The 24,388-nt window shown below is 41.2% G+C and overlaps 1 protein-coding gene across 1 annotated transcript in view; it reads left to right on the forward strand.

Annotated features, from left to right (window-relative positions):
- Positions 1–24,388, forward strand: part of TTC23 (tetratricopeptide repeat domain 23) — a 58,855-nt gene that overhangs the window by 23,864 nt on the left and 10,603 nt on the right. Inside the window, exon 7 of the mRNA XM_038746938.1 lies at positions 11,993–12,095. Coding sequence (XP_038602866.1) covers positions 11,993–12,095 — 103 coding nt within the window. The remainder of the gene's footprint in view (positions 1–11,992; positions 12,096–24,388) is intronic.

The raw sequence follows: 24,388 nt of genomic DNA on the forward strand, positions 1-24,388 counted from the left end.
GTTGAATAAGAGAGATGTATCAAGGATTATGCCAAGGTTAGGGGTTTGTGAGTCAGGGAGAAAGGGTGGTGGTGCTGTCTGCAGTGATGGGAAAGTCGAGGGTTTATGTGGGAAGAAGAGGACTTGTCTTTGGGCACAAGGAACTCTCAGCTAACAGTTCAGTCCATTAACTTCTGTTCATTTATTTAATAAGAAAACTCTCTGTGAGCTTGTAATGTTTCACCATCAGGCCTTTTAAAAAGTATCATAATAACAAAAGTGAAACTGGAAATATATGTCAATTCAAACTGGAAATCTCTGTGTGAGTGACAGAGAGGTGTCTCAAAGACCTCCTCACCCACTGGCTGTGGTGCTGTCTGATCACCTAGTGGTCAATTCATAGGTTTCAATGGCAAGCTAGGCTGAGGCCCACTATTCCTCTTTTTTACATTAGAGGCCCCACCTTCATATGAACAAGGCCTACTTCTCTCTGCCTTCAGATTTTACCTGTGCTCTGTTGAGAAAGAGAGAGAGATTCAGGTGAGAGAGAAGGGGTTGGGGGGTGGGGGGGAGAAAGAGAGAGATTTGATCTACCCAGCTGAGATTAATCCTTGCATCTATAGCCAAAGCAAGGGCGAGAGCAGAAAAGTTGGCAGTGTCTTCCTTGTTTCTTTTTTTTTTTCCTCTTCCACATCTTTACTTTTCTACTAGCTTGATTCAGAAAAGAGGAGTTTGGAGAGGATGAGATCACCAAGCCTCTCATCTTCCAGCTAAACAAATACACCCTCATCAAAAGAATCCTTTTCTTGTTTATTTCTTCTTTCTTGCCCTTCTTTTTAAGCCTACATCCCTTTGTTACTCATTGCCTAAAAATATTCCGTGAGTGAATAGGACCCAACACATCACAAGAAAATGCGGCAAGCCAGGAACTGGACACCAGAATACTCTGAGCAGCATGTGGGATAGGGACTGTGTCCAGTGTCCAACCTGATTAGCTTGAATCTACCCCAGCACCTAGTACAGTGCTTGGCACCTAGTAAGCATTTAACAAGTACCATTCAAAAATGCTGAGAAGCTGAATATAGGTGTTGGCCTCATGTGCGAACATTGTACTGAAGGAGGAAAATAAAGGATTAATATATTTGGGCTGAATATATCCCATATATCAGGGGAATGTGGGCATGTGTTCTTCTGTGCTGACAACATACCCTGGTGAGCCCAACACACAATTTACTTAACACTTTGATTTGTGGCCTTACTCAAAAGCACTTATCAATCCTGCAGACAGTGAAGGAGCCCAGGGCAGGAAGAGATATTTATCAATTGATAAGCCTTAGAGGCTCAGCTGCACATGTATGCGGGACAGTCAAATGGTATGTAAGACCAACTGTGGAAAGCTCTAGGACGTTGAACCTCAGCCTTGGGTCCAGAAATGCTGAATCTAACACCAGGCAACTAAACAGTGTGAGAGAGTAAGTCCACTTGGGAATTTGGGGCTCCCTCAAGCCTGAAGAACACTGCTATAGTATTGTTCCTCCTTTATATCTCTTTATGACCTATTCTCCTATGTGTATAAAGATTGCAGTTATCCTCACAAATCTTTCTTGCTTCCCTGCAGCAGTACTATTGTAAAGTCAAAGTCTTGTTTAACCGTATTGCATCTCCGTCTCACACATACAGTACTTCAGAATCCAAGTAGCCCAGGGTCTTGTGACCCCTATTTCAAGACAGAAACCATTAGTCCACTCATCATGACACTGTTGAATGGACTGTTAGATAACCCTCAGTGAATTCCCAGCATGGGTTTGTGTGTCAGTTGCCCAAACACATTAGATCTGAAACTTGTTTTGACAGAATTTGCCATTTTTCTTCTATTCAAATCATAATCACAATATGGTAGTTAACTCATTCATGTGTTTTTAGGGGATGATTAATATTTGACTCAAATGCTTTTTCAATACTTACTACTTGAACTACATATCTATTTCAGTTCAGTTTCTAGGTACTAACAAAAAAACACTTTCAATTTGATAAGGACAAGTAAACCCATCACTTTCACCAATTTTAAGAAGCTGTTTTGTGTCTCATTTTTTCCATGGCAGGAAACACCGCAACTTATGGCAAAATGAGTATCTAGATACTTTGTAATATATCAATATCAGTAGCATATGAAACACCTCCTATGGGTGGAGGCTCTACTAGGTGCTTGGCAACATAAACTAAAAGGTAAAGTTCCTGTTCTCAAGGAGTTTATACCTGAATTCATAGGTTACAAGGTGACAAGCCAGACTGAGGCCCACTGCTCGATTGCTAATCATTACACTGTTCCTTCAAGTAACTTGTTACCAATGTTGAAGTCAGGAAATTTGAGCTGAGTGGCCCATTGGTGTGATGCAGTAATAGCATATGATAATGTTCTTATTTTCCAGAAAGTAAGTTTGGCAATTGAAACGATTCCTTGCCCACAATGGTAATCTCCAACACTCAGACTCAGTAGGCAGTTAATCACAAATTGAGTGCAGTAAGGTTAATTGCCAACAAGCAGGCCTCAGGATTAAATGAAAGAAGCAGGCTTACCACAAGTTTGGATGGGCCTCCGATATAAGGTAGGAGGAAGGCAATAGTGGGCTACTGCAATGAGAAGGAGCCAGTGCCAGACCATGTCTTAGCTTCCCACCTTTATGCACCTGCTGACTTTCACATTCACACCTTTTTTTTTAATGGTGCTTACTATGTGCCAGACACTGTACTAAGCGCTGGGGTAGATACAAGTTAATCAGGTTGGACAGGGTCCATGTCCCACATGGGGCTCACAGTTGCAATCCCAGTTTTACAGGTATGATAACTGAGGCACAGAGAAGTTAAGTGACTTGCTCAAGGTCACACAGCAGACAAGTGGCAGATCTGGGATTAGAACTCAGGTCTTTCTGACTTCCAGGCCCGTGCTGTATCCACTAAGCAGCACTGCTTCTCAAGAAAGAAAGAAATATGGTCTTTGTTAAGTAATTATTATGTGCCAGGCACTAAACTAAGCACTGGGGTGGATACACCCAAATTGGGGTGGACACAGTCCCTGTCCCCTGTGGGGCTCACAGACTCAATCCCCATTTTACAGATGAGGTAACTGAGGCACAGATAAGTCAAGTGACTTGCCCAAGATCACACAGTTGACAAGTGGTAGAGCTGGAATTAGAACCCATGTCCTTCTAACTCCCACATCTGTGATCTATCCAGTATACCATGCTGCTTCTCAGGTCTTCCTTCTGCAGGTAAGACCTCTGGCTTCAGGCATTTGTGCCTCATTGGTCTCCCATTGATTCCTTAAATATTCTTTGCACCAGCCTATCTCATCCTGTTTCTCCAGTTTTGGGAGGTGAAAAATTCTGGGCTTTCCTTAGGCTAGAGTTCATGGCTGGGAGGGTCTCTAAGCCCAAAGAAGAAATGACCGAGTCACCAGCTCCCTGATGACTCTACCAACTCCATTCTGTTGTATCAATGTTGTATTTTTCCAAGTGCTCAGCAAAGTGCTCTGCATACAGTGAATGCTCAGTAAATATGATTGATTGAATGATTGACTCTCAGCTCTCAGGTGACAGACTTCCTCCCAGTATTCAGGACTGACTTGTGAGGCCTTCCAAAGGAACTAGCAGAGGCTTTTTTGGGTGTTTGTGTCTAGTTTTGGGGTCTTCACGAGGTCCAACTTCCCCTTTCTTGTTGAGATCATGGATAGCACACAAGCACTCAACAACGTTCGCATCCATCTTGCATGAAGACAGTCTAGAACAACATTTGTAAATAATTTATTATTAATAATAATACTAATGGTATTTGTTAAGCACTTACTATGTGCTAGGCACTGTACTAAGCACTGGGGTGGATACAAGCAAATTGGGTTGGACACAGTCCCTGTCCCACATGGGGCTCACAGTCCCAATCCCCATTTTACAGATTCATTCATTCATTCAATCATATTTATTGAGCGCTTACTGTGTGCAGAGCACTGTACTAAGCGCTTGGGAAGTACAAGTTGGATGAGGTAACTGAGGCACAGAGGAGCAGCAAGTTGTGGAGCCAGGATTAGAACCCATGACCTTCTGACTCCCAGTCCCATGCTCTATCCACTACACCATGCTACTTATCAGTGAAATATTTCTGGTTAATATTCTCATGGTATCTTCCTTTTACAATATTACAAATATACAGCCCAATTCTATTGGGTGTTATGCTGGAATGGATACTTGCTACTCATGTTATACAGTTCTTCTAGTTTTGTGCTGCACAGTAAACTTTTGGCCAGGGATAGAAGGTATTTGAAAAACCTGTCCCCCCTATAGAAGGGGGTCTTGGGCTTAAAGTTTACATTTAGTTCTTTATCTCTTCACTATGATCTTCTTGAAGTTCTATTATTTATCTTTCCTATTTTATTGATGGAGAAATTGAAGGCCAGAAAGTTAGCCAGAGCCCCGCCACTCTAGAAATGCAGAAATATGCAGAGGTGGAATCCCCAAATTTGGAAGTTACCTTTTAAATGTGGCTCAGTGTATATTATAACCCATATTAATCAGCAGGTATCCTGCAAGTGTAAATTTAGGTTCCTGTCCGTTGGACTGTATTCTTCAGTAGTTTTCCTTAAATTATGTCTTTCATATATCTAGTTTGCGGCATCTTGGATTAACCTTTTCAGTATTTCATTTGGTAGCACCAAGAATAAGCTTGATAGTGTCAGTTTTTGTTATAACTGAAGCAAGACACAACACACTAGATCTGTAAGGAAAAGCCTAAGGAATGCTTGCACATGTTAGGCAAGCATTGACTGATAAAATGAATATTTTTTTAACCATTTACCCTGCTCCTCCTCAGAATCCACCCTGGGAACACTGTTCACCTGATTAATTTATCTGTTGTAGATGTGTCATCTGGGTTCTGCATAGGAAATATTTTTTTCTGTTTTTTGAATCTCCCTTCAAAATGCAAATCATCTATTGAGTGAATACTAGGTGCAGAGGCACAGGACTAAGCATGTAGTGTCTTATTTATCCAAAACCTGAAACCAAGTAGGACATGATTTCTTTCCTTTCAAAAGGGAAAATTGGGCAATGCATGTATTTTAGATTGTATCTCTTCCGGAGATAGGAAGTTGCCTTCATGTCCCCAAAGAGAAGCTATAATTGAGAGCTGGAAAGCTGCTTCCCAGGTCGTCTGTCATATTCTTAAAGGGAACTTGCTTTTGTTTCAGCCCTTTCCTCCTGGCCTGTTTTTAAAATGTTCCTCTGCTGCTTTCCTCTTTGGGCTTTCATCAGATCCTCTACGGTTCTGTTTTCAGCTTCCTTTCATTGCTCATTTAAGCACCAGGCATCTTCATGCCCTGAGGTTCATGTTACATTATAGAAGGCCCCTCCTCAGGGAGACAGAAAGAGAGACTGTGAAGCATTGACCTTGGGTAGTTAAATGTCCTTGCCATGCACAGTTTAGCTTGCTTGTGGTTGATTACAGAAGTGTCCAAGTAAACTTTAACAAGGCTCTGTTAACAGTGAATACTACCTTATTTACAACAGTCATGGGTTGAGATGTATAGGACCCAAGGCCCATAATGACATGTCTAATAACTCCCAGAGAAGAAAAACCTTGTGCCTTCAAACTTTGTGAATTACAATTTTTTCTCTGTCATAGCTGTGGGTCTTATTAGTATTTACAGATACTATGGACAAGAGTGAATGACTATTATCCTCTCTAGTATCCAGAGAAAGAAAGTCTACACCGTAGAGTAAAATACAGTGTTTCCTCCTGAAAGTGATATAGAGCTATCCTTTCAGGCAGAACTTTCATGATTTTAACTTTACTAGCACACAATTAGTAAACATTTAGTACTGAACATTTAGTATTTTTGAACCAAAAAATTGTGACAAGCAGGGACTGTAACAAAATGGCCCTTTCTCTCTAACCCTCTATCCTGTTTGTAAATATTTTTGTTTGTCTTCCACATTAGAATGTAAATTCCTTGTGGGAAGAAAATATGGCCCTTCTTTATTTTGTACTTCCCAAGTGTCTAGTACAGTGCACTGTATCAAATGGGTGTTCAGTATATTCTGTTACTACTATTAAGACTACCACTTCTACTCCTATTGTTTCAAGGCTCCAAGGGCCAAGGATTATAGCTCTGTGACAGTAGTAGTAGGTGCTATTTGTAGTAATAGTGATATATGTATAGCCCCAGTAGCTTCCCCAGGAACCCCGAGAGCATGACAGATTGACAGATAGCATTTTTTGTTTTTTCCCCCACACTTAGTCCTGTGTCTCCTTCCTATCTCCCAGCCAACTTTGGCCAAGGTTGGTGGAGTATAGATAGGCTGACAGACCCTCCAGCCCAGCAAAGAACTACCATGAATAGGGTAAGTCTCACCTTTTTCATGATGGAAGGGTAGGCTTTCAGGAGGAAAAAAGGGGTAAGTGGTTCCAGACACTGAATCTTGAATGTATGAGCCTGGACCTGCTAATGAAAATCTAACACCCATGATTAGGTTTGTTCCATGCAGATTCATATCAAAAAGGGAATTTTCCTTTTAAAGATTCCTTAAAAAATACTTAGCCCCAGAGAGTTCCAGCTATTGGGTAGTGATTTAGGAAGAGCCTGGAAGTACAGTTATCCTTGTGTTCACATTCTGAATAGAATCACTCAGTAACTTTTACTGCACAATTGATAGGAAGAGTCCAAAGTAGAGGAACAAAAGTGACATCACTCTACATAGTTGACCACCAGCTATCCCTACGTTAACTGTCCTGAGACCACCAATTCACTTCAAAAAGCAAATAATTTTGACACCCTGATTTTATGGTCTGGAGTCTTAATGAAAATCAAGAACATGCCAGTTTTTTTCTCTCTATTCCCACATAAAGTTTCTGTTTTCCTTGAGCTTGCTTCAGGATATTTGTACTGTGGTATGGCAAATGTACTGCCCCATAAAATTTTGTTTTCAGGGCAGATCACCTGACGCATGCATGTTTCAGAAATAAGTGCCTCTCAGAGTTACTCTCCCCACCCCCAAATCAGGATTCACAGAGCTGACTTTGAGGCCACTGGGGAAACATGCATGCAATATCATGATATAAAAACACTTTGGTGAATTTTTGACAAAAGTACTAAAGCAAATCTCCTGATCACTAGCTGCCTATTGAGCCAGATGTAATTTAATTTACATTATGTTTGAACCAAAAGACAACTGTAGTGAAGTAAGGAACACACCTGTATTATGCAGAAATATGCAAACTGGCATATACACTGTGCCGATTGAGGTAGTGTACTCTTGCAGCTTGCTTCTCATTGAAAGGAAAGAGAGTAGAGTTAACATTTTGTAAATTACCCTTTCTAAAAGTTTCTCTTGGTAAACTTAACATTAAATTTGAAAAGTTTAATAAATGTCTAAGTTTTTGAAACTGTTTTTTCACTAAAAACATTGCCAACAGCAATTCTTGACAGTGCCTTTAGTATGATTAGGCTTCCCTAAAACATGCAATATTTCTTTTATTTGTTGCAGCTGCAGTTACTATTATTCTACTTTGAGCATTTCCTTATTTAAAGTTCTCAGAGTAGAGTAGCAGAGTCTTCCATTATTCCACTCCTCATAGACTGTGTATTATTCAAGGATAACTAAACATGGATAACTGCATGGGATGGTTACTGTTTTCCTTGAACAATTCAAGTACCGGGTAAGATCCATCTTGGCAGTATTTATTTACCCCAATTCTTTGGAGGGGAAAAATCCCATCATACCAGTAATGAAGAAGAACAATAATTACTATTATCCAACTTACTGCATAGTTCATCTTGGATGATAATTTTCACCCTATTCTCAGTGTAATTTTGATTTCAATCAATCAATCAATAGTATTGAGCACTTATGTGCAGAGCACTTTACTAAGCACTTCAGAGAGTATGAGTGCTTCAGAGAAGCAGCGTTGTCTGGTGGATAGAGCACCAGCCTGGAAGTCAGAGGAGCTGGGTTCTAATCCTGGCTCTGCCACTTGTCTGCTTTGTGACCTTGGGGAGGTTATTTCACTTCTTTGTCCCTCGGTTCCCTCATCTGTAAAATGGGGATTCAATACCTGTTCCCCTTCCTACCATACAGGGACTGTATCTGAACTAATTATCTTGTATCTTCTCCAGTGCTTAGAACAGTGCCTGACACATAGTAAGCACTTAAAAATGCCATTGTTATCATTATTACAATACAATAGAGTTGGTAGATATGATTCCTGTCATCGAGGAGCTTACAGTGACACAGGCATTAAAATAAATTATAGACAGCAAACGCAGCAGAGTATAAAGGATACTCTCATAAGTGCTATGGGGTTGGGAGTGGAGTGTCAAAGCACATAGAGGGTAAAGACTCAAGTACATAGGTAACAGAAGGGAGGGAGAATAGGGTGGGGTGAGGTGAGGTTAGTCAGGGGAGGCTTCTTGAAAGAGATGGGGAGACTGGTATGATGGATATAAACGGAGAGTTCCAGGAAAGAGGGACAACATAAGCAAGGGTCTCATGGCAAGAGTTCGAGGCACAGTAAGTAGGTTCTTTTTAGATGAGTTCAGCCTGGATTGTAATAAGAAAGAGTCAGGTTAAGTAGGAGGGGAAGAGCTGGTCGTCTTATAGCTGATTGTGAGGAGTTTCTGTTTAATGCTGAGATGGATGGGCAGCCATTGGAGGTTTTTGAAGAATGGGGAGATATGGACTGAACATTTTGTTAGAAAAATGATCTGGGCAGCAGAGCGAAGTTTGGACTCGAGTGGGGAGAGAGTAAGCAGGGAGGTCAGCAAGGAGACTGATACAGTAGTTAAGGTTGGATAGGATAAGTGCTTGAACCAGTCTTTTAGCCATTTGGATAGGGAGGCAGCTATTTAGGAAGTGAGTCTCTTCTTGATGTTTCTTACATTCACATGACGCTCTGACAGGCATTATGAAAATAAACAAGCCAGGAAATTGGCTGTAAAGGGAAGGCATTTTTGCTGATGTCCTCTGGGGAAGAGAATGTGGAGGATCTTGTCTTCTCAGGAAGGCTTGGTTGGGAAAGGAGAGGAAAGAATTAGTAGGTCCTCTCCCTTATCATTATTATTAATCTTCATAATAAGGAATTAGGAATTATTAGTCCTCTCCCTTCCCCTGGAAAGATCAGTGGAGTTGCTTTGTAGTTTTGAGGTGTAAAATGAGGTCTATCTCATGACCAGGATGTTCCTCTCCATTCCTACTCTTGAGGAAAAGATCACAGCCCCAAAAGAAGTACATGCTGGTCAGAAGTCTATTCTGATCTCTGGATCTTTGGGATCATTGTAAAATTATAGATCAAGGATAGCCCTACAGGTAATAAAGAGGAGCCAGAGAACAAAGGGAAGCAATGAAAGAGCACAGGTGTGGAAGTCAAAGGACGTGGGTTCTAATCCTAGCTTTTCCACTTGTCTGCTGTGTGACCTTGGGCAAGTCACTCCTCTGTACCTCAGTTACCTCATCTGTGAGAGGGGGATTAAGACTGTGAGCCCCATGTGGACTGTGGATTGTGTCCAACCTGATGAGCAAGTGTCTATCCCAGTGCTTAGTAGAGTGCCTGGCACATAATAAGTGCTTAATAAATACCATTAAAAATAAAACAAATAAAAAATTTTCCTTCCCAATACTCCTGAACACCTATTTTTATTGTGGTAAGATTTGTTTGCATTAGCCTATTGAAAATTTTTAGTGTTGTCATTTTTATTTGAATTACCCTTATTTTTTCCCTGGGTTTGTGCTTTCTGTCCCCTTTTCCATCTTTTAGATTGTGAAGTCAGTGTGGACCAAAGTCTTTGTCAAACTCATTGCCCCTCTATTTTCTCTACCATTTAGTATAATGCTTCACATTCTATATACTTAATTAATGCTTTAATTTGTGAGTGGGCCCACAAATTAAGTTAGTTTTTGCAAACTCGCCAGCTAATGATTTCAATGATTTCAAGTATATGTAATGTGCTTGTCAATTTCTTTAGGGGGATATATAGTATACTGGCTTAGCATTTTTCAGTGCTGAATTACCGGGCACTGGTTTTAGGGAGAAAAAAGCCAAAGAGAAGACCCAGCCACTTTTAAGATTACAATGGCCTGAGAAGCTACTGAGTTCTCATTTGAAACAGACTTCTCCACAGCCACAGATAGCATTTACCATCCTTGCCAGCCAACTGTGGACATACGAAGGACAGGGCAAGAGAGTATGGGTGGCTGTTAGAACTAAATCAAAACAAAAACAAGTGCATGTTTCTGCTAACTGTAGGATTTCCTCCCTTTTCTAAATCCCTTTCTTTCATTTTTCCACCTCTAATCACTCCTTAACATGTGAAGTATATTATGAAGTCCTAAACGGAAGTCCTTCATAGTCTGGCAACATGATATTGAGCTTTCAGTTAAAAAGGGTGTGGGGAAGCAGTGCCATTATTGTTAGAGGCCCCTATTCAAGAAGGCACCACTCACCTCAGTTGGACAAGAGGTGAGGAAAAGTGTGAAGGAGACTGTCTTTTCAGATCCACTCATATTCATTAATGAAATCATTTGCCATTATGAAGGACAAATCTCTATATGAACATATACATTATTGCCAATATTCATGAATGCATTTTTCATTAATCTAAAATAAATGATTAGTATGACAGAAGTTAATTTCAACTTGAACAACATTCTGTTGGCAGCAGGTTCAATATTGTATAATATATGACATGCTATATATTTGTGCTGTATAATCAAACAATCAATGGGATTGTTCCTTTTAGACTGTGAGCCCACTGTTGGGTAGGGACTGTCTCTATGTGATGCCAATTTGTACTTCCCAAGCGCTTAGTACAGTGCTCTGCACATAGTAAGCGCTCAATAAATACGATTGATTGATTGATTGATTGATTTATTGAGTGCTTACTGTGTATAGAGCATCATAATGAGTGCTTGGGAGAACAGAATTGATAGACATGTTCCCTGCCCACAATGAGCTTACAGACTCGAGGGGTAGACAGACATTAAAATAATAAATAAATTTTGGATATGTGCATAAGTGCTGTGGGTGGGGTGAATATCAAGTGTTTAAAGGGTACAGATCCAAGTGCATAGATGGCGGAGAAGGGAGACAGAGTCCGGGGAAAGAGGGCTTAATCGGAGAAGGCCTCTTGGAGGACATGAGACCATAATAAGGCTTTGAAGGTGGGGAGAGTGGTGGTCTGACATATAGGGAGGGGGAGGGAGTTCCAGGCCAGAAGGAGGATGTGGAAAAGGAGTTGGCAGCAAGATAGATGAGATTGAGGCACAGTCAGCAAATTGGTGATAGAGTACCAATGTGTACAGGCTGAACTATAATGAATCAGTGAGGTAAGGATGGAGGGGGTAAGCTGAAGGCAGGAGGAAATACAAGACTGTGGAGGAGAGAGGTTAGAGCTGCAGAAGTAAATTTTGGAGTCATCTGTGTAAAGATGGTAGTTGAAGTCATGGAAATGAGTTCTCCAAAGAAAGGGGTAGTTGGAGAATAGAAGTGGGACCCTCCCCCCAGCCCCCGGCTACAACCACTGTTACAGGGTGGGAGGTAGAGGAGGAGCCAGTAATAGAGATTGAGAAGGAGCAGTTGGAGAGATAAGAGGAGAACGAAGAGAGGACAGTGTCAGGTTTGGATAATGCTTCCAGAAGAAGAGGGTGATCCACACTGTCAGAGACAGGAGCATTAGGATAGAGTAGAGGATTCGACAAGAAGAAGGTCATTGGTGAGTGAAAGGGATGGAGACCAGATTGGAGGGGATAAAGGAGAGAGAGTGGAAGGAAATAACTTGAACTTCTGAATCAAGTTAACAGTATCATGTTTCCTTAATACTTATCTAGCTCTAAGGTCCTCTTCCTCATAAGTCATTTCTTCCAGCTTTCTAGAAAGCTCTCTGACTTTCCTCTGCAAGAACTGCTTAGCTGGGTGCCACTTCAGCAAAGTTATGTCATGTCAACATCATTGTTTTCTCTCTTCATCCCTACAGGCACATTTCATTGCACGGACTCAGAGTCCATCAGCAGAGGCCGCGGACTCAGCCCACTCAATTGCACAAGCTGCTGTGGCATCTCCGAGACCAGAGCACAATGGTGAGATCCTTAAAGGCATAGTCATACTTCTATTAATTGCACATGTGAGCATGCATAAATATATTTCTGCAAAGTCAGTAATTTTGATAGTTATTTTTCATGTGCTGCTGTTAAAATGTAAAACTGATATTAGCCAAGTGCAGAATTCTGAAGCCCTCTTGGTTTGTTTAGTTTTGCATATTTGGATCATGTCACTATGTTCTTTCCAAGGCCTGCTCGGAGCCTTTGATTTATATTCTTATGGAGTCTCCTCTTAATTCTTTTCCTTTTTTAAGCAGGAGATTATCCACCAGAAGCATTACAGAGGCAGCTCTTAGAGTCACAGGAAAATTGGTTAATCAGAGTTGTACTGAAAGGAGAATTTGTTATTTCTCCCTAAGGAGATGTTGTTTTAAAAGTTCATTGCAAAGTCATTAATCCAGAAATATATATCATGAAGGGTATGAATCTGTCTTTCTAGCATCATCATCAGCAACAATATTCCTTGTTTTTCCCTGACTGAAATAGTTCTTAAGAATTGATATTTTCCTGAAAAAGTAAACAATATTGGCAATCTGGAACCAAATCAGGGAGACCAGCGATGAACCAAATTTTTTTTCATGGCCTTTTGGGGCCTCTTCCATCCCTTCCCTTGAATCTTTCCTATCTCTTTTCATCCATCATACAGGCACCCAAAGTTCTCTCCTCTCAGCTCTCTAAATCAGTTTCTGTTAGAGCAGTAGCATGTTAATAATAAGAAGATATTGCTTAAAATGAAGAAGCATTTGTGGAGAGCAGAGAGGAATACATTAGACTGAAAAGATTTTGGTGCTCTTTGGAGGCCTGGTGGTAGAGTCGTCCTCAGGCCAGATTAGACCAACACAAAATCACAGTCAGTAGGTTTTGAACCATGTTCAAAAGGTCCCCTAGCTGAGTAGGGAAACAGTTCTGGTGGCTGGGGTGCCATTAGGCCAAACGTTTCATGGGCCTCCTTTATAGACACCATGGTTTGAGGAGGCCCCAGATTGATGACCCATTTAAGGCTCATGCAGGGAGGTGGAGTTCAGAGACATGTACTGTTCACCACAGAGGCCAACCCTGTAAAGTCACCCAATCAATCAATCAATCAATAATATTTATTGAGTGCAGAACACTATATTAAGTCCTTGGGAGAGTACAAATGAGAAGGAGGTAGGGTCTCTCCCTTCAAGGAGTTTACAATCTAAGTAGGGGACTGTCAGGTGCCTCCTATTCACAAATAGCTGGAAGAGAAGAAAAACAATCCTCCAGCTGCTCTTAGAAGAATGGTTGAATAAATGCATAAATAAATAAGGAATGTGCATAACTGCTAAGTAAATATACCAAAGTGCTTGGGGCAGCTGTTGGATTGATAAATCTTGGATAGTTGGGGCTTCAGTGAGGAAAGTCTCCTGAATATGTGAGATTTCAGGGAGCCTTTGAAGTTGAGAATAATTGTAGCCTGAAGATTTGAAGGGGGAGGCAGCTCCAGGCTGAAAGAAGGATATAAGCAAAGAATCAGTGGCAGGTGAGTTGAGAGGGAGGCACAGTGAGCAGATTAACTTTGGAGAAAACTCTCATGCCCTCCAAGGATCAAACTCAAGACCTTCAGGTTATGAGACTGAAGTACTGCCTATTGTACTACGGGGGCTGGGAAATCCCATCCAGAACTGGAATCTGTGCAGATTGTAGATGTCTCTAATAAAGTAAGGTTGGTGAGGGTAATAATAATAATGGCATTTATTAAGCACTTACTATGTGAAAAGCACTGTTCTAAGTGCTGGGGAGGTTACAAGGTGATCAGGTTGTCCCAAGGGGGCTCACAGTCTTAATCCCCATTTGACAGATGAGGTAACTGAGGCCCAGAGAAGTTAAGTGACTTGCCCAAAGTCACACAGATAAGTGGCGGAGCTGGGATTTGAACCCATGACCTCTGACTCCAAAGCGCGTGCTCTTTCCATTGAGCCACACTGCTTCTCTAATAGAGGATAAAACTCTTTTCCTTCTTCAGAGAATTTCAACATCTGAGAAACCTCTGGTCATTTCCAAAATCTCCTGCCAGCACCCAGCTATCAAGAGTACTGCACTCTTATTAAGAGATTGCTGTAGATTTCAGCTTGAATTCCCTCCTAGCTCTCTACAGAACAAAACAGGATATATCTCAGAGTAAAATTGGACCACAAAGGCATCTTCCTTTACCCTTAGTCAATTCCACTATGAGTTAAACTTGTCATAGGCAAAATGAGTCTGCTTCAAATCTACATGGTTTTCAGTAACAGATCTTTAATGAGATAATCACTCAGTTTCCATGAGCCGCCTATTAAGTGCCTTTTGAAAGAAAAAAAGTACCGGAATTTTTGGGCTCTATGCCCACTTCAGTTCCTTTTACCAGGCCTGATACAGCGTTCCTTATACAGACAAAACTGCTATAGAAGTCACAAAGCATTTTGACTGCATAAGGTCTGGGTAACAAGCCCAGTTCTGGCTTGCAGAACGATATTAACCTGCACCTGACTGACTTTTACCAGAGCAACGATTGTCAGACATTATAATAACATATTTTCCAAAGTATTCAGGACATTTGTCTTGTGTTTATAACTCTGCTCAGGAGAGATTTTAAAATAAAATAGCTTTTAAACCAAGCATACTCCAGTGTAAACCTTCAAAAGGGCAAGAGCAAAGCTGTACAGCTCGGAGTCAACCTTGTTTGGAAGTGTTTCCCTGGGTGCTTCCAGCCTGAAGAGCACTGAATTGGCAGCAAGTAGAGCAGGCCTTGAGGTTCTCAGATATAAATCCTTAAGTATTTTCTTGTGGTAGAATTCTCCCACCAGAAGTAATGAATAACTTTCAGACCCGAGGCTTCCAAGCTGAGAACCTGCAGAGAGGAATCTATATAGTACTAGTAGCACTCCAGTCACATTTTCCTGGGGCACAAGCAGCATGGCATAGTGGACAGAGCATGGGCCTGAGACTCAGAAGGTCATGGGTTCTAATCCCAGTTTCACCATTTGTCCACTGTGTGACCTTAGGCAAGTCACTTCACTCTTTTGTGCCTCAGTTACCGCATCTGTAAAATGGGGATTGAGACTGTGAGCCTTATGTGGGACTGTGTCCAACCCGATTTGCTTGCATCCACCCTAGCACTTAGTACAGTGCCTGGCACATAGTAAGTGCTTAACAAATACCATAATTAATTGAATGGTAGCCAGGGGTGCAGCATATTGCTAAATGCATGTGTGGTCTTTGTCTGTGTTAGACAACTGCCGGTAAAGCCAGCTAAAACCCAAGCTCCTGGTTAAAATGGACGGTAATCAAGCAATCTATCCATGATATTTATTTATTTTATTTTATTTTTTTAATGGCATTCATTAAGCACTTACTATGTGCAAAGCACTGTTTTAAGAGCTGGGGAGGTTACAAGGTGATCAGGTTGTCCCACGGGGGGATCACAGTCTTAATCCCCATTTTACAGATGAGGGAACTGAGGCACAGAGAGTGAAGTGACTTGCCCAAAGTCACACAGCTGACAATTAGCGGAGCTGGGATTTGAACCCATGACCTCTGACTCCAAAGCCCGTGCTCCTTCCACTGAGCCACTCTGCTTCTTTATTAAGTGCTTACTATGTGCAGAGCACTGTACCACACACTTGGGAGAGTACAACAGAATTAGCAGACCTGGATCCCTGCGCATAATAAGCTTACTGTCTAGAAGGGGAGACAGACATTAATATGAATAAATCATTTATAATATATAATTTTAAGATATGTACATAAGTGCTGTGGGCTATGGGGTAGGGTGAATATCAGATGCCCAAATATCACAGATCCAAGTGTATAGATGACTCAGAAGGGAGAGTGAGCCAAGGGGGAAAAGAGAGCTTTATCGGGGAAAGCCTCTTGGAGGAGGTGTGACCTTAATAATGCTTTGAAGATGGAGAAAGTGGTGGTCTGGTGTATATGGAGGGGAAGGGAATGCCAGACTAGGGGGATGATTTGGAAAAGGGGTCAGTGGAGAGATAGGCTAGATTGGGGCCCAATGAGCAAGCTGGATTTAGAGGAGTGAAGTGAGGTAGGATGGGGCAAGCTTTAAAGCCGATGGTGAAGAGATTCTATTTGATGTGGAGCGGGCTGGGCAACCATTACAGATTCTTGAGGAGTCGAGAGACTGGACTGTGCATTTTTGTTGAAAAATGATCCATGCAGCAGAGTGAGTGGGGACTGGAGTGGGGAGAAACAGGAGGCTGGGAGGTCAGCTAGGAGGCAGATGCAGAAGCATAAGTGGGATAAGTGCTTGGATCAGTGTGGTAGTAGTTTGGATGGAGAGGAAAGGCCCAATTTTAGCAATGTTGTGAAGATAGAAGATAAGTGAAATTATGTTATTTCCCAACATTCCTTAGTATTCGTATGTTGCTACAACAGAACCACATCTCAGAGTCACACTTGAAGAGTTTCCAGTACTCTACCAGTCTCAACTATGGGAGGGAGAGTCAATCAGAGGCATATCCATTCCATTCCTAGGTTGGGCAGTGGCTAGTGAGTGGCAAGCAATCTGCTACAAGTCAAAACTCACCTGTGTTGGGCAGCAGTGGCATGGGAGAGAGTCGAGGGTGGAGCCTCAGGCTTACTGCACGGAAGGAGGCAATGGTAAACCGCTTCCGTATTTTTACCAAGAAAACTCTATGGATACACTAACAGAACGATTGCAGATGGAGGTGGGGGTGTTTTTGGAGAGATGTGTCCATGGCATCGCTATGGGTCAGATCTGACTTGACAGTGTAAAACAATGGAACACCAATAAATTCTCACCTGATAAACTAATGCCATAGATGAAAATTTGTTGAATCCTAGCTCCCTGTGAACTGAAACTAGGACACTGTTCTCAATCCCTCAATCTTAATTTGCTGATGATACTGCAGTGGTTGCTGGTTTAGAAGCAAGCCTCTTTGATTAATCATTGACATTTTCAGCAAGGCCTAAGTAAAAAGAGGATTGTTCTCTAATGAAGCATACCATCTGCCAGAGAGCTGATATTGTTGAAAAAATTATACACTGATGTAAATTAAAGGCTTCCAAGATTTAAAGACAAGAAAGATCACAGCTGAGACAATGGATCTACTAGATTATGGATTGATATGGTCATCTTCACATTGCTGTAAAGACCTGAGAAATAGGCAGCATATAGACAACACCTTTAGGTAAAGGGAAAATATTTTCTGCCCTGATTTTGGAAGATCTTCTGATCTTCCTTAAGAAAACATGTGACTAACTAGAGCAGTGTCTTTCTCAGGCAAGCTCTACATATATCAAGGCATTTATTGTCAAATACCAGTTTTGCTAGACTGGACAGGTTAATGGAATGTCTGAGCCAGGCTCCAAAGCACAGTGTTATGCTTCTAATTAAGACAGAGACAGCACCTAAAAGGACAGAGAAAATATTCTCCTTTAATTTTAAACATACAATATAAATAGTGTTCTGGGGAAATTTTAACCGAGATTCACTTCACTTGTAAGCAGTGTGTGTGTGCACAGAGCCTCACTCTGTCAAGGGAAGATAGGAAAAAAAGCATTGGAAGAAGTGAACTGAGAAACCTGACCCACTCTTCCCCCACAGAAATATTTGCCTGAGTAGCAGCAAACCTTGCCAGTCATTTACACAGAAAAATAACCCTCAAGGAAATAAAAATAAATTCTCATTTGTGACAGATTGCTAACACTGCACCCAGTATTTAATAAATACCACCCATTACTACTATATAGCACAAACAGAACCAATTCTTTGATCACACATGTTTCATATCAGAAAGAAGTTGCAAAGTTAATCCTCTAGACCACATCAAAAATACATATTGAAACTTCTATCAGTCAATCAATGGTATTTATTGAGCACTTACTGTGTGTAGAGCAGTGTACTGTCACATCAATAGTATTTATTGCTCGCTTACTCTGTGCAGGGAACTATACTAAATGCTTTCTGCCTTAATCACTCTATCAGCCCCCTTGCTGACCTCCATGCCTCCTTCCCCCCGCCACCCCATTCCAGTCCATACTTCACTCTGCTATCTGGATCATTTTTCTACAGAAACGTTTAGGCCATGTTTATCCACTCCTCAGACAAGTCCAGTGGTTGCCCATCCATCTTCGCATCAAACGGAAACTCCTAACCATTGGCTTCAAAGCACTCAGTCATCTTGCCCACACCGACCTCACCTCATTACTCTCCTACTACAAACTCAGCCCACACACTTCGCTCCTCTAATGCTCAGCTCACTGTACTTTGATCTTGTCTATTTCACCACCAACCTCTTGCCCTCATTCTGCCTCTGGTCTGGAACACCCTCCCTCCTCATATCTGACAATTACTCTCCCCTGCTTCAAAGTCTTATTGAAAGACACATCTCCTCCAAGACCCCTTCTATGACTCTCCTTTCCACTTGTCCCACTCCCTCTTCATTGCCCTGACTTGCTCCCTTTAATTCATCCCTTCTCCCAGTGCCACAGCACTTCTGTACATATCTGTAATTTATTTATGTATATTAACATTTGTCTCCCCCTTTAGATTGTAAGCTCGTTGTGGTCAGGGAATGTGTCTGTTTATTGTTACATTGTACTCTCCCAAACACTTAGTACAGTGCTCTGCACACAGTAATCACTCAATAAATACAATTGATTGACTGACTGAGTAAAGTATGAGACATTCCCTGCCCACAATGAGCTTTACAATCCAGAGAGGGAGACAGACATTAATATAAATAAATTACAGATATGTACATAAGTGTTGTGGGGCTGTGAGAAAGGATGAATAAAAGAAGCAAGTCAAGGCTCTGCAGAAGGGAGTGGAAGAAGGGGAAAAGAGGGCTTAAACAAGGAAGACCACTTGGAGGAGATGTGCTTTCAATAAGGTTTTGCGCGGTGAAGAGTAATTGTCCGTCGGATATGAATAGGTAAGACATTCCAGGCCAGAGTCAGTTTGATGGGTAAAAGGTCGGTGGTGAGATAGGCAAGATTGAGTTTCAGTGAGAAGTTAGCATTAGAGCAGTGAAGTGTGGAGCTGGGTTGTAGTAGGAGAGTAATGAGGTGAAGTAGAAGGGGGCAAAATGATTGAGTGCTTTAAAGCCAATAGCGAGCAGTCTCTGTTTGACATGGAGGTGGAATGGCAACCACTGGAGGTTCTTGAAGAGTGGGGAAACATAGCCTGAACTGTTTTTTGAACAGTGATCTGGGCAGCAGAGTGAACTGTCAACTGGGGTGGGAAGAGACAGGAGGCAGGGAAGTTCTTCCCCTCCCCATGGCACCTATATATATGTTTGTATAGATTTATTACTCTATTTATTTTACTTGTACATAGTTACTATTCTATTTATTTTGTTAATGATGTGCATCTAGCTTTACTTATATTTATTCTGATGACAACAGTCCACATGTTTTGTTTTGTTGCCTGTTTTGTTTTGTTGCCTTCTAGACTGTGAGCCCGTTGTTGGGTAGCGTCCGTCTCTGTATGCTGCCAACTAGTACTTCCCAAGCGCTTAGTACAGTGCTCTGAACACAGTAAGCGCTCAATAAATACGATTGAATGAATGAACAAACAGGCTGATACAGTAGTCAAGGTGGAATAGGATACATGCTTGGATTAATGTGGTAGCAGTTTGGATGGAGAGGAGAGGGCAGATATTAGCAATGTTGTGAAGGTCACATAGGATTTAGTGATGGATTGAATATGTGGGTTTAATGAGAGGAGTCAAGGATAATGCCAAGGTTATGTGCTTGAGAGACAGAAAGGATGGTGGTGTTCTCTACAGTGATGGGGATGGACAGGGTTTGGGTGGGAAGATAAGGAATTCTATTTTGGACAGGTTAGGTTTGAGGTGATGGCTGGACATCCAAGTAGAGATGTCTTGAAGGCAGGAGGAACATGTGAGACGGCAGAGAGGGAGAAAAATAAGGGCTGGAGATGTACATTTGGGAAACATCCACATAGAGGTGGTAGTTGGAGCTATATGAGTGAATGAGTTCTCCAAGGGAGTGGGTATAGACAGAAAATAAAAGGGCATCCAGAACTGAAGCTTGAGGAACACCCACAGTTAGGGGGTGGGAGCAGAGAAGGAGCCCATGAAAGAGACTGAGACTGAGCAGCTACAGTGCTTGGGAGGGTGCTTAGAAGTGCATGATGTAGAGTTGCTAGACACATTGGTAGACACATTCCCTGCCCACATCTCTAGGAGGCTATTTAAATATGTTTGTTAGTAATGGCAGCCTTTATCAATAGCAAGAAAGAAGGGGGTTGGGGGGTGGGGGGTGGAATGGATAGAATTCTATAAATATTCACAAAAGATCCTAACATCTGAGGTTTTAGAATAATTTTTCAAATGAGCCAGAAATTATCCTGAAAAGATGGATTATTTGAACATTTTGCATTCATAGGAAGCCTAGAAATGTAAATGCTGCTAAGGAAGATTCTGGTAATTTTACCTAAAATGTTAGTGATGCTACTTTGGAAACCAAGAACAACTGTGAAGATGGAAGGAATAAATCCCTTTCATCCTGATATGTTTGAGATGGTAGATTTGGCTCAAATTTTGCCCTGTGATTTCTCCACATTTGGAATGCCATAAAAATGTATCACCTCAAAATAAACATAAAACGTCATTGCTTATGTCTACATAAGGCACACCTAAGCTCCAGGTTGAAAAATAATCTATGAATTGTCCCTGTTTATTTAAGCAGTAATATGACCTGACAGCTAGCAAACTAGAGAGGACTTAGTATTTTTGTCACATACCAACCATGCAAGTCGAGAAACTTGATGTTAGGTCTAACCAAGACAGGTGAAATTGGCATGTGGTAGTTTCTTTGTACCTCTTAATTGGCCTGTGACTATTTGCAACTTATATTTGTTGCTAGGGAGTATTACATAGCCTAAATCTTATTCTAGATTTGGCCATTGTTTTGGTGTTCACTACAATTTTTTTGTGTCCTCTCAGTGTACTCCCTTACTTGTCATTCTTCAATACTACAGTAGTCAAATCTATCTTAGCCAGTGGTTTTGATTATATCACCTTTCTCTTCTTAACTCTATAACCACTCCTGGTCACCTTCCTTGCTAAGCCAATCATTTTCTCTTCAGCTTCAAGATCCCCTATCAAGTCACTTTTCATATCATAGCCCCATTTTGTTCATTCTTTACAAACACTTTTTTAAAATATGGTATTTGTTAAGCACTTACTATGTGCCAGGAACAGTATATTAAGCAAATTGGTAAATAGAAGCTAATCTGGATAGACACAGCCTATGTCCCACATGGGGCTCACAGTTTTAATCTCCATTTTACAGATAAATGAGGCACAGAGAAGTTAAGTGACTTGTCCAAGGTCATACAGCAGACAAGTCCTTAACAAATACCATCATTATTATTATTGTTATTAAGTGGTGGAGCTGGGTAAGTTTTCCCAATTATCTCCACTTTCTTCCTTTTCTCCCAATTCCATCAGCACTTTAATCTACTGAATCTGTTCCAATTAGCTGTTTGTTAGTCAAGCAGGACTGGGACAAAAATACAGGTAAAATGGAATGGGAAGGGGTTAAGTTATATTTTCTTCTTGAATTTCCATTGCTGTCTACCAACAGTGTTTTCTCAATTAATCACTGGTATTTATTGAGCCCTTAATATGTGAAGAACATTGTACTAAGCACTGGGCTGGTACTCTCCTACTCTTTTTCAAATACCTCTTGAAAGCCTATTTTCTCCTCAAAGTCTTTTTTAATAAGTATAAGAGAGCCTCAGTGGACTTCAGTACTCAGGGGCCAAGATCAATACACCTACTACAAATCCATTGATAGCATACATTTCATTCTTTTGAGGTATCTAAATGCTAAGTAGTTTTGTACTTTGTATTATGTCTCTCTCTACACATTATATTTAAATATGTTTTCTAAAACCAGTAAGTCCTGAAGCCCTTAAATTGGACCCAGTTTTACACCACCTGATTTCCAAGTTTCTTGAACACCTCTCGGTTTAAATCTTTTTATCCTTATTTTTTGGGATGCTTTTACATGTAATACAGGGTGCAGATCACATACAATAGAAAGAGCTGGATGTGCCATAAGGCTACAAAGGGTAATTGTTAAATTTTACCAAGTAGGTTCTTTATTAATTAAAACTCTTCTTGATGTTCTCTCCCTGCCTTAGGACTTGGTAGAAAGAACACTTTAGTACTGTACCATATTTTAGTTAAAAATGTCTTGACTAACCATTTGCCAATTGTGATATCACCTGATTTAATAAGAATAATAATGATGGCATTTATTAAGCATTTACTATGTGCAAAACACTAGTCTAAGTGCCGGGGAGGATACACGATTATCAGGTTGTCCCACGTGGGGCTCACAGTCTTAATCCCCTTTTTACAGATAAGGTAACAGGCCCAGAGCAGTCAAGTGACTTGCCCAAGGTCACACAGCTGACAAACGGTGGAGCCGGGATTAGAACCCATGACCTCTGACTCCCAAGCCCAGGATCTTGAGAAGCAGCGTGGCTCAGTGGAAAGAGCACGGGCTTTGGAGTCAGAGGTCATGGGTTCGAATCCCTACTCCGCCACATGTCTGCTGCGTGACCTTGGGCAAGTCACTTAACTTCTCTGAGCCTCAGTTACCTCATCTGTAAAATGGGGATTAAGACTGTGAACCCCACATGGGACAACCTGGTCACTTTGTATCCCCCCCAGCGCTTAGAACAGTGCTTTGCACATAGTAAGCGCTTAACAAATGCCAACATTATTATTATTATCTTTCCACTGAGCCACGCTGCTTCTCATGCTGATTTGCGAATGAAATATTATTTTTCTTTTCCAGTATAAATCCATGTACACCAGGACCATTAGCACCGGTAAAGGGTAAAAACATGTAGTAACCTGAAGCTTTCTTTAGAGATATGTCTGAATATGGTGATATTGTTACCCTTTAGCAACAGCTATTACTGCACTATAATTAAAAAGATAGCCTGTAGTTAAATTGCTCTTATCTTGTTTACTCTCTCATACCTGCCAGTTAAAAACTTTTCTAAAAGTCAAACCATGGGCAGATAGCAAATGGCTTCATGAAGGATATTAAATAGCTGGAACTCCCAGGGCTTAAGGGTCAGGTGTATGGATTTATTAAGAGTTCTCCTGTTTAGACTGTGACCTAATCTTCTTTGGAGGGCTTGGTGTCAGGTTGCTGATGACTCAAGAGCAGCCTTTAAAGTTAAAAATATCCCGTGGACCCTATGTGTAACAAGTACAATATTGTTGATCACTTGTGAACTACAGCAGCTTTCAAGAGGAAATAACAGTCAAAGATAGTTAAGGATCTTGTATCCCATTTCCTGCCTTGTATAGAGCTGCTGGACCTCCAGTGTTAAATTATGATATATATGTAACAAGGTCATTGGACTGTATCAAAGGTAAATCTATCTGGCAGAGCCCTTTGTGGGCCCAGGATATAGACTGTGTTTGAAGCAGCCGGCCAAAGGGTTTTGTCAACAACATACTGATAGTGGGAGAAATTACAGAGGAATAAGACAACATCCCAGCCCTCAAACAGCTTAGAGTCTAGTGGAGGAGACAAACATGCCACATGAAGTTTAAACATGAACTTCAAAATATGAACACAGGTGCTGAAGGGTATCAGTTAATGGAATGACCAGGGTAGCAGAAAGATGAAATTTTCACATACAGGTAGTTTTGGAGTAGGTTTCAAACGACAGAATGGATGCAGTTTGGGTAAGCAGAATGGCCGGAGCATGAGTGGTGAATGGTTTGATTGATAGCTCAGGAAGTAGAAGAGTCAAAGGGTGGGCTAGAATGGTCATTTAGGTAGGGAGATTGTTATACTAATCAGAATGGAAATAAAACATAGTGTAGCACAGGTAGAGAGGCCACTGATATCCTCTGTGGCCACTTGGTAGACTTACCTGACATCACACGTTCTTACACAGCATAACGTAATGATGACATACATACTGCTTTGTGCCAGTCCATCTGAGGCCAACCAAAATTAAGTATGTGTCCAAGGAAACCTCTGTTTCTCTCTTTGCACACACTGCTTCCAGAAATATTGTGTTCCGCTCCCAGAGGTGACTGTTTTGAATACGGGAGCCACTTGTGAGCTGCAGGATTTGGCAGAAGTGGAAATGGAAAGAGTCTGGGGGATTAAAATAAAAATACTAGTCTTTAAGGTGCTCAGTGCTGTATCCATACCAGACAGGGAAAAAGACCACTGAAAAAAAAGCTGTCAGATATAAAGCTAAGTGACTGGCCACCTTC

The sequence above is a fragment of the Tachyglossus aculeatus genome, chromosome 5, assembly GCF_015852505.1.
Source record: "Tachyglossus aculeatus isolate mTacAcu1 chromosome 5, mTacAcu1.pri, whole genome shotgun sequence".
In the NCBI taxonomy this organism is placed as follows: Eukaryota; Metazoa; Chordata; class Mammalia; order Monotremata; family Tachyglossidae; genus Tachyglossus; species Tachyglossus aculeatus.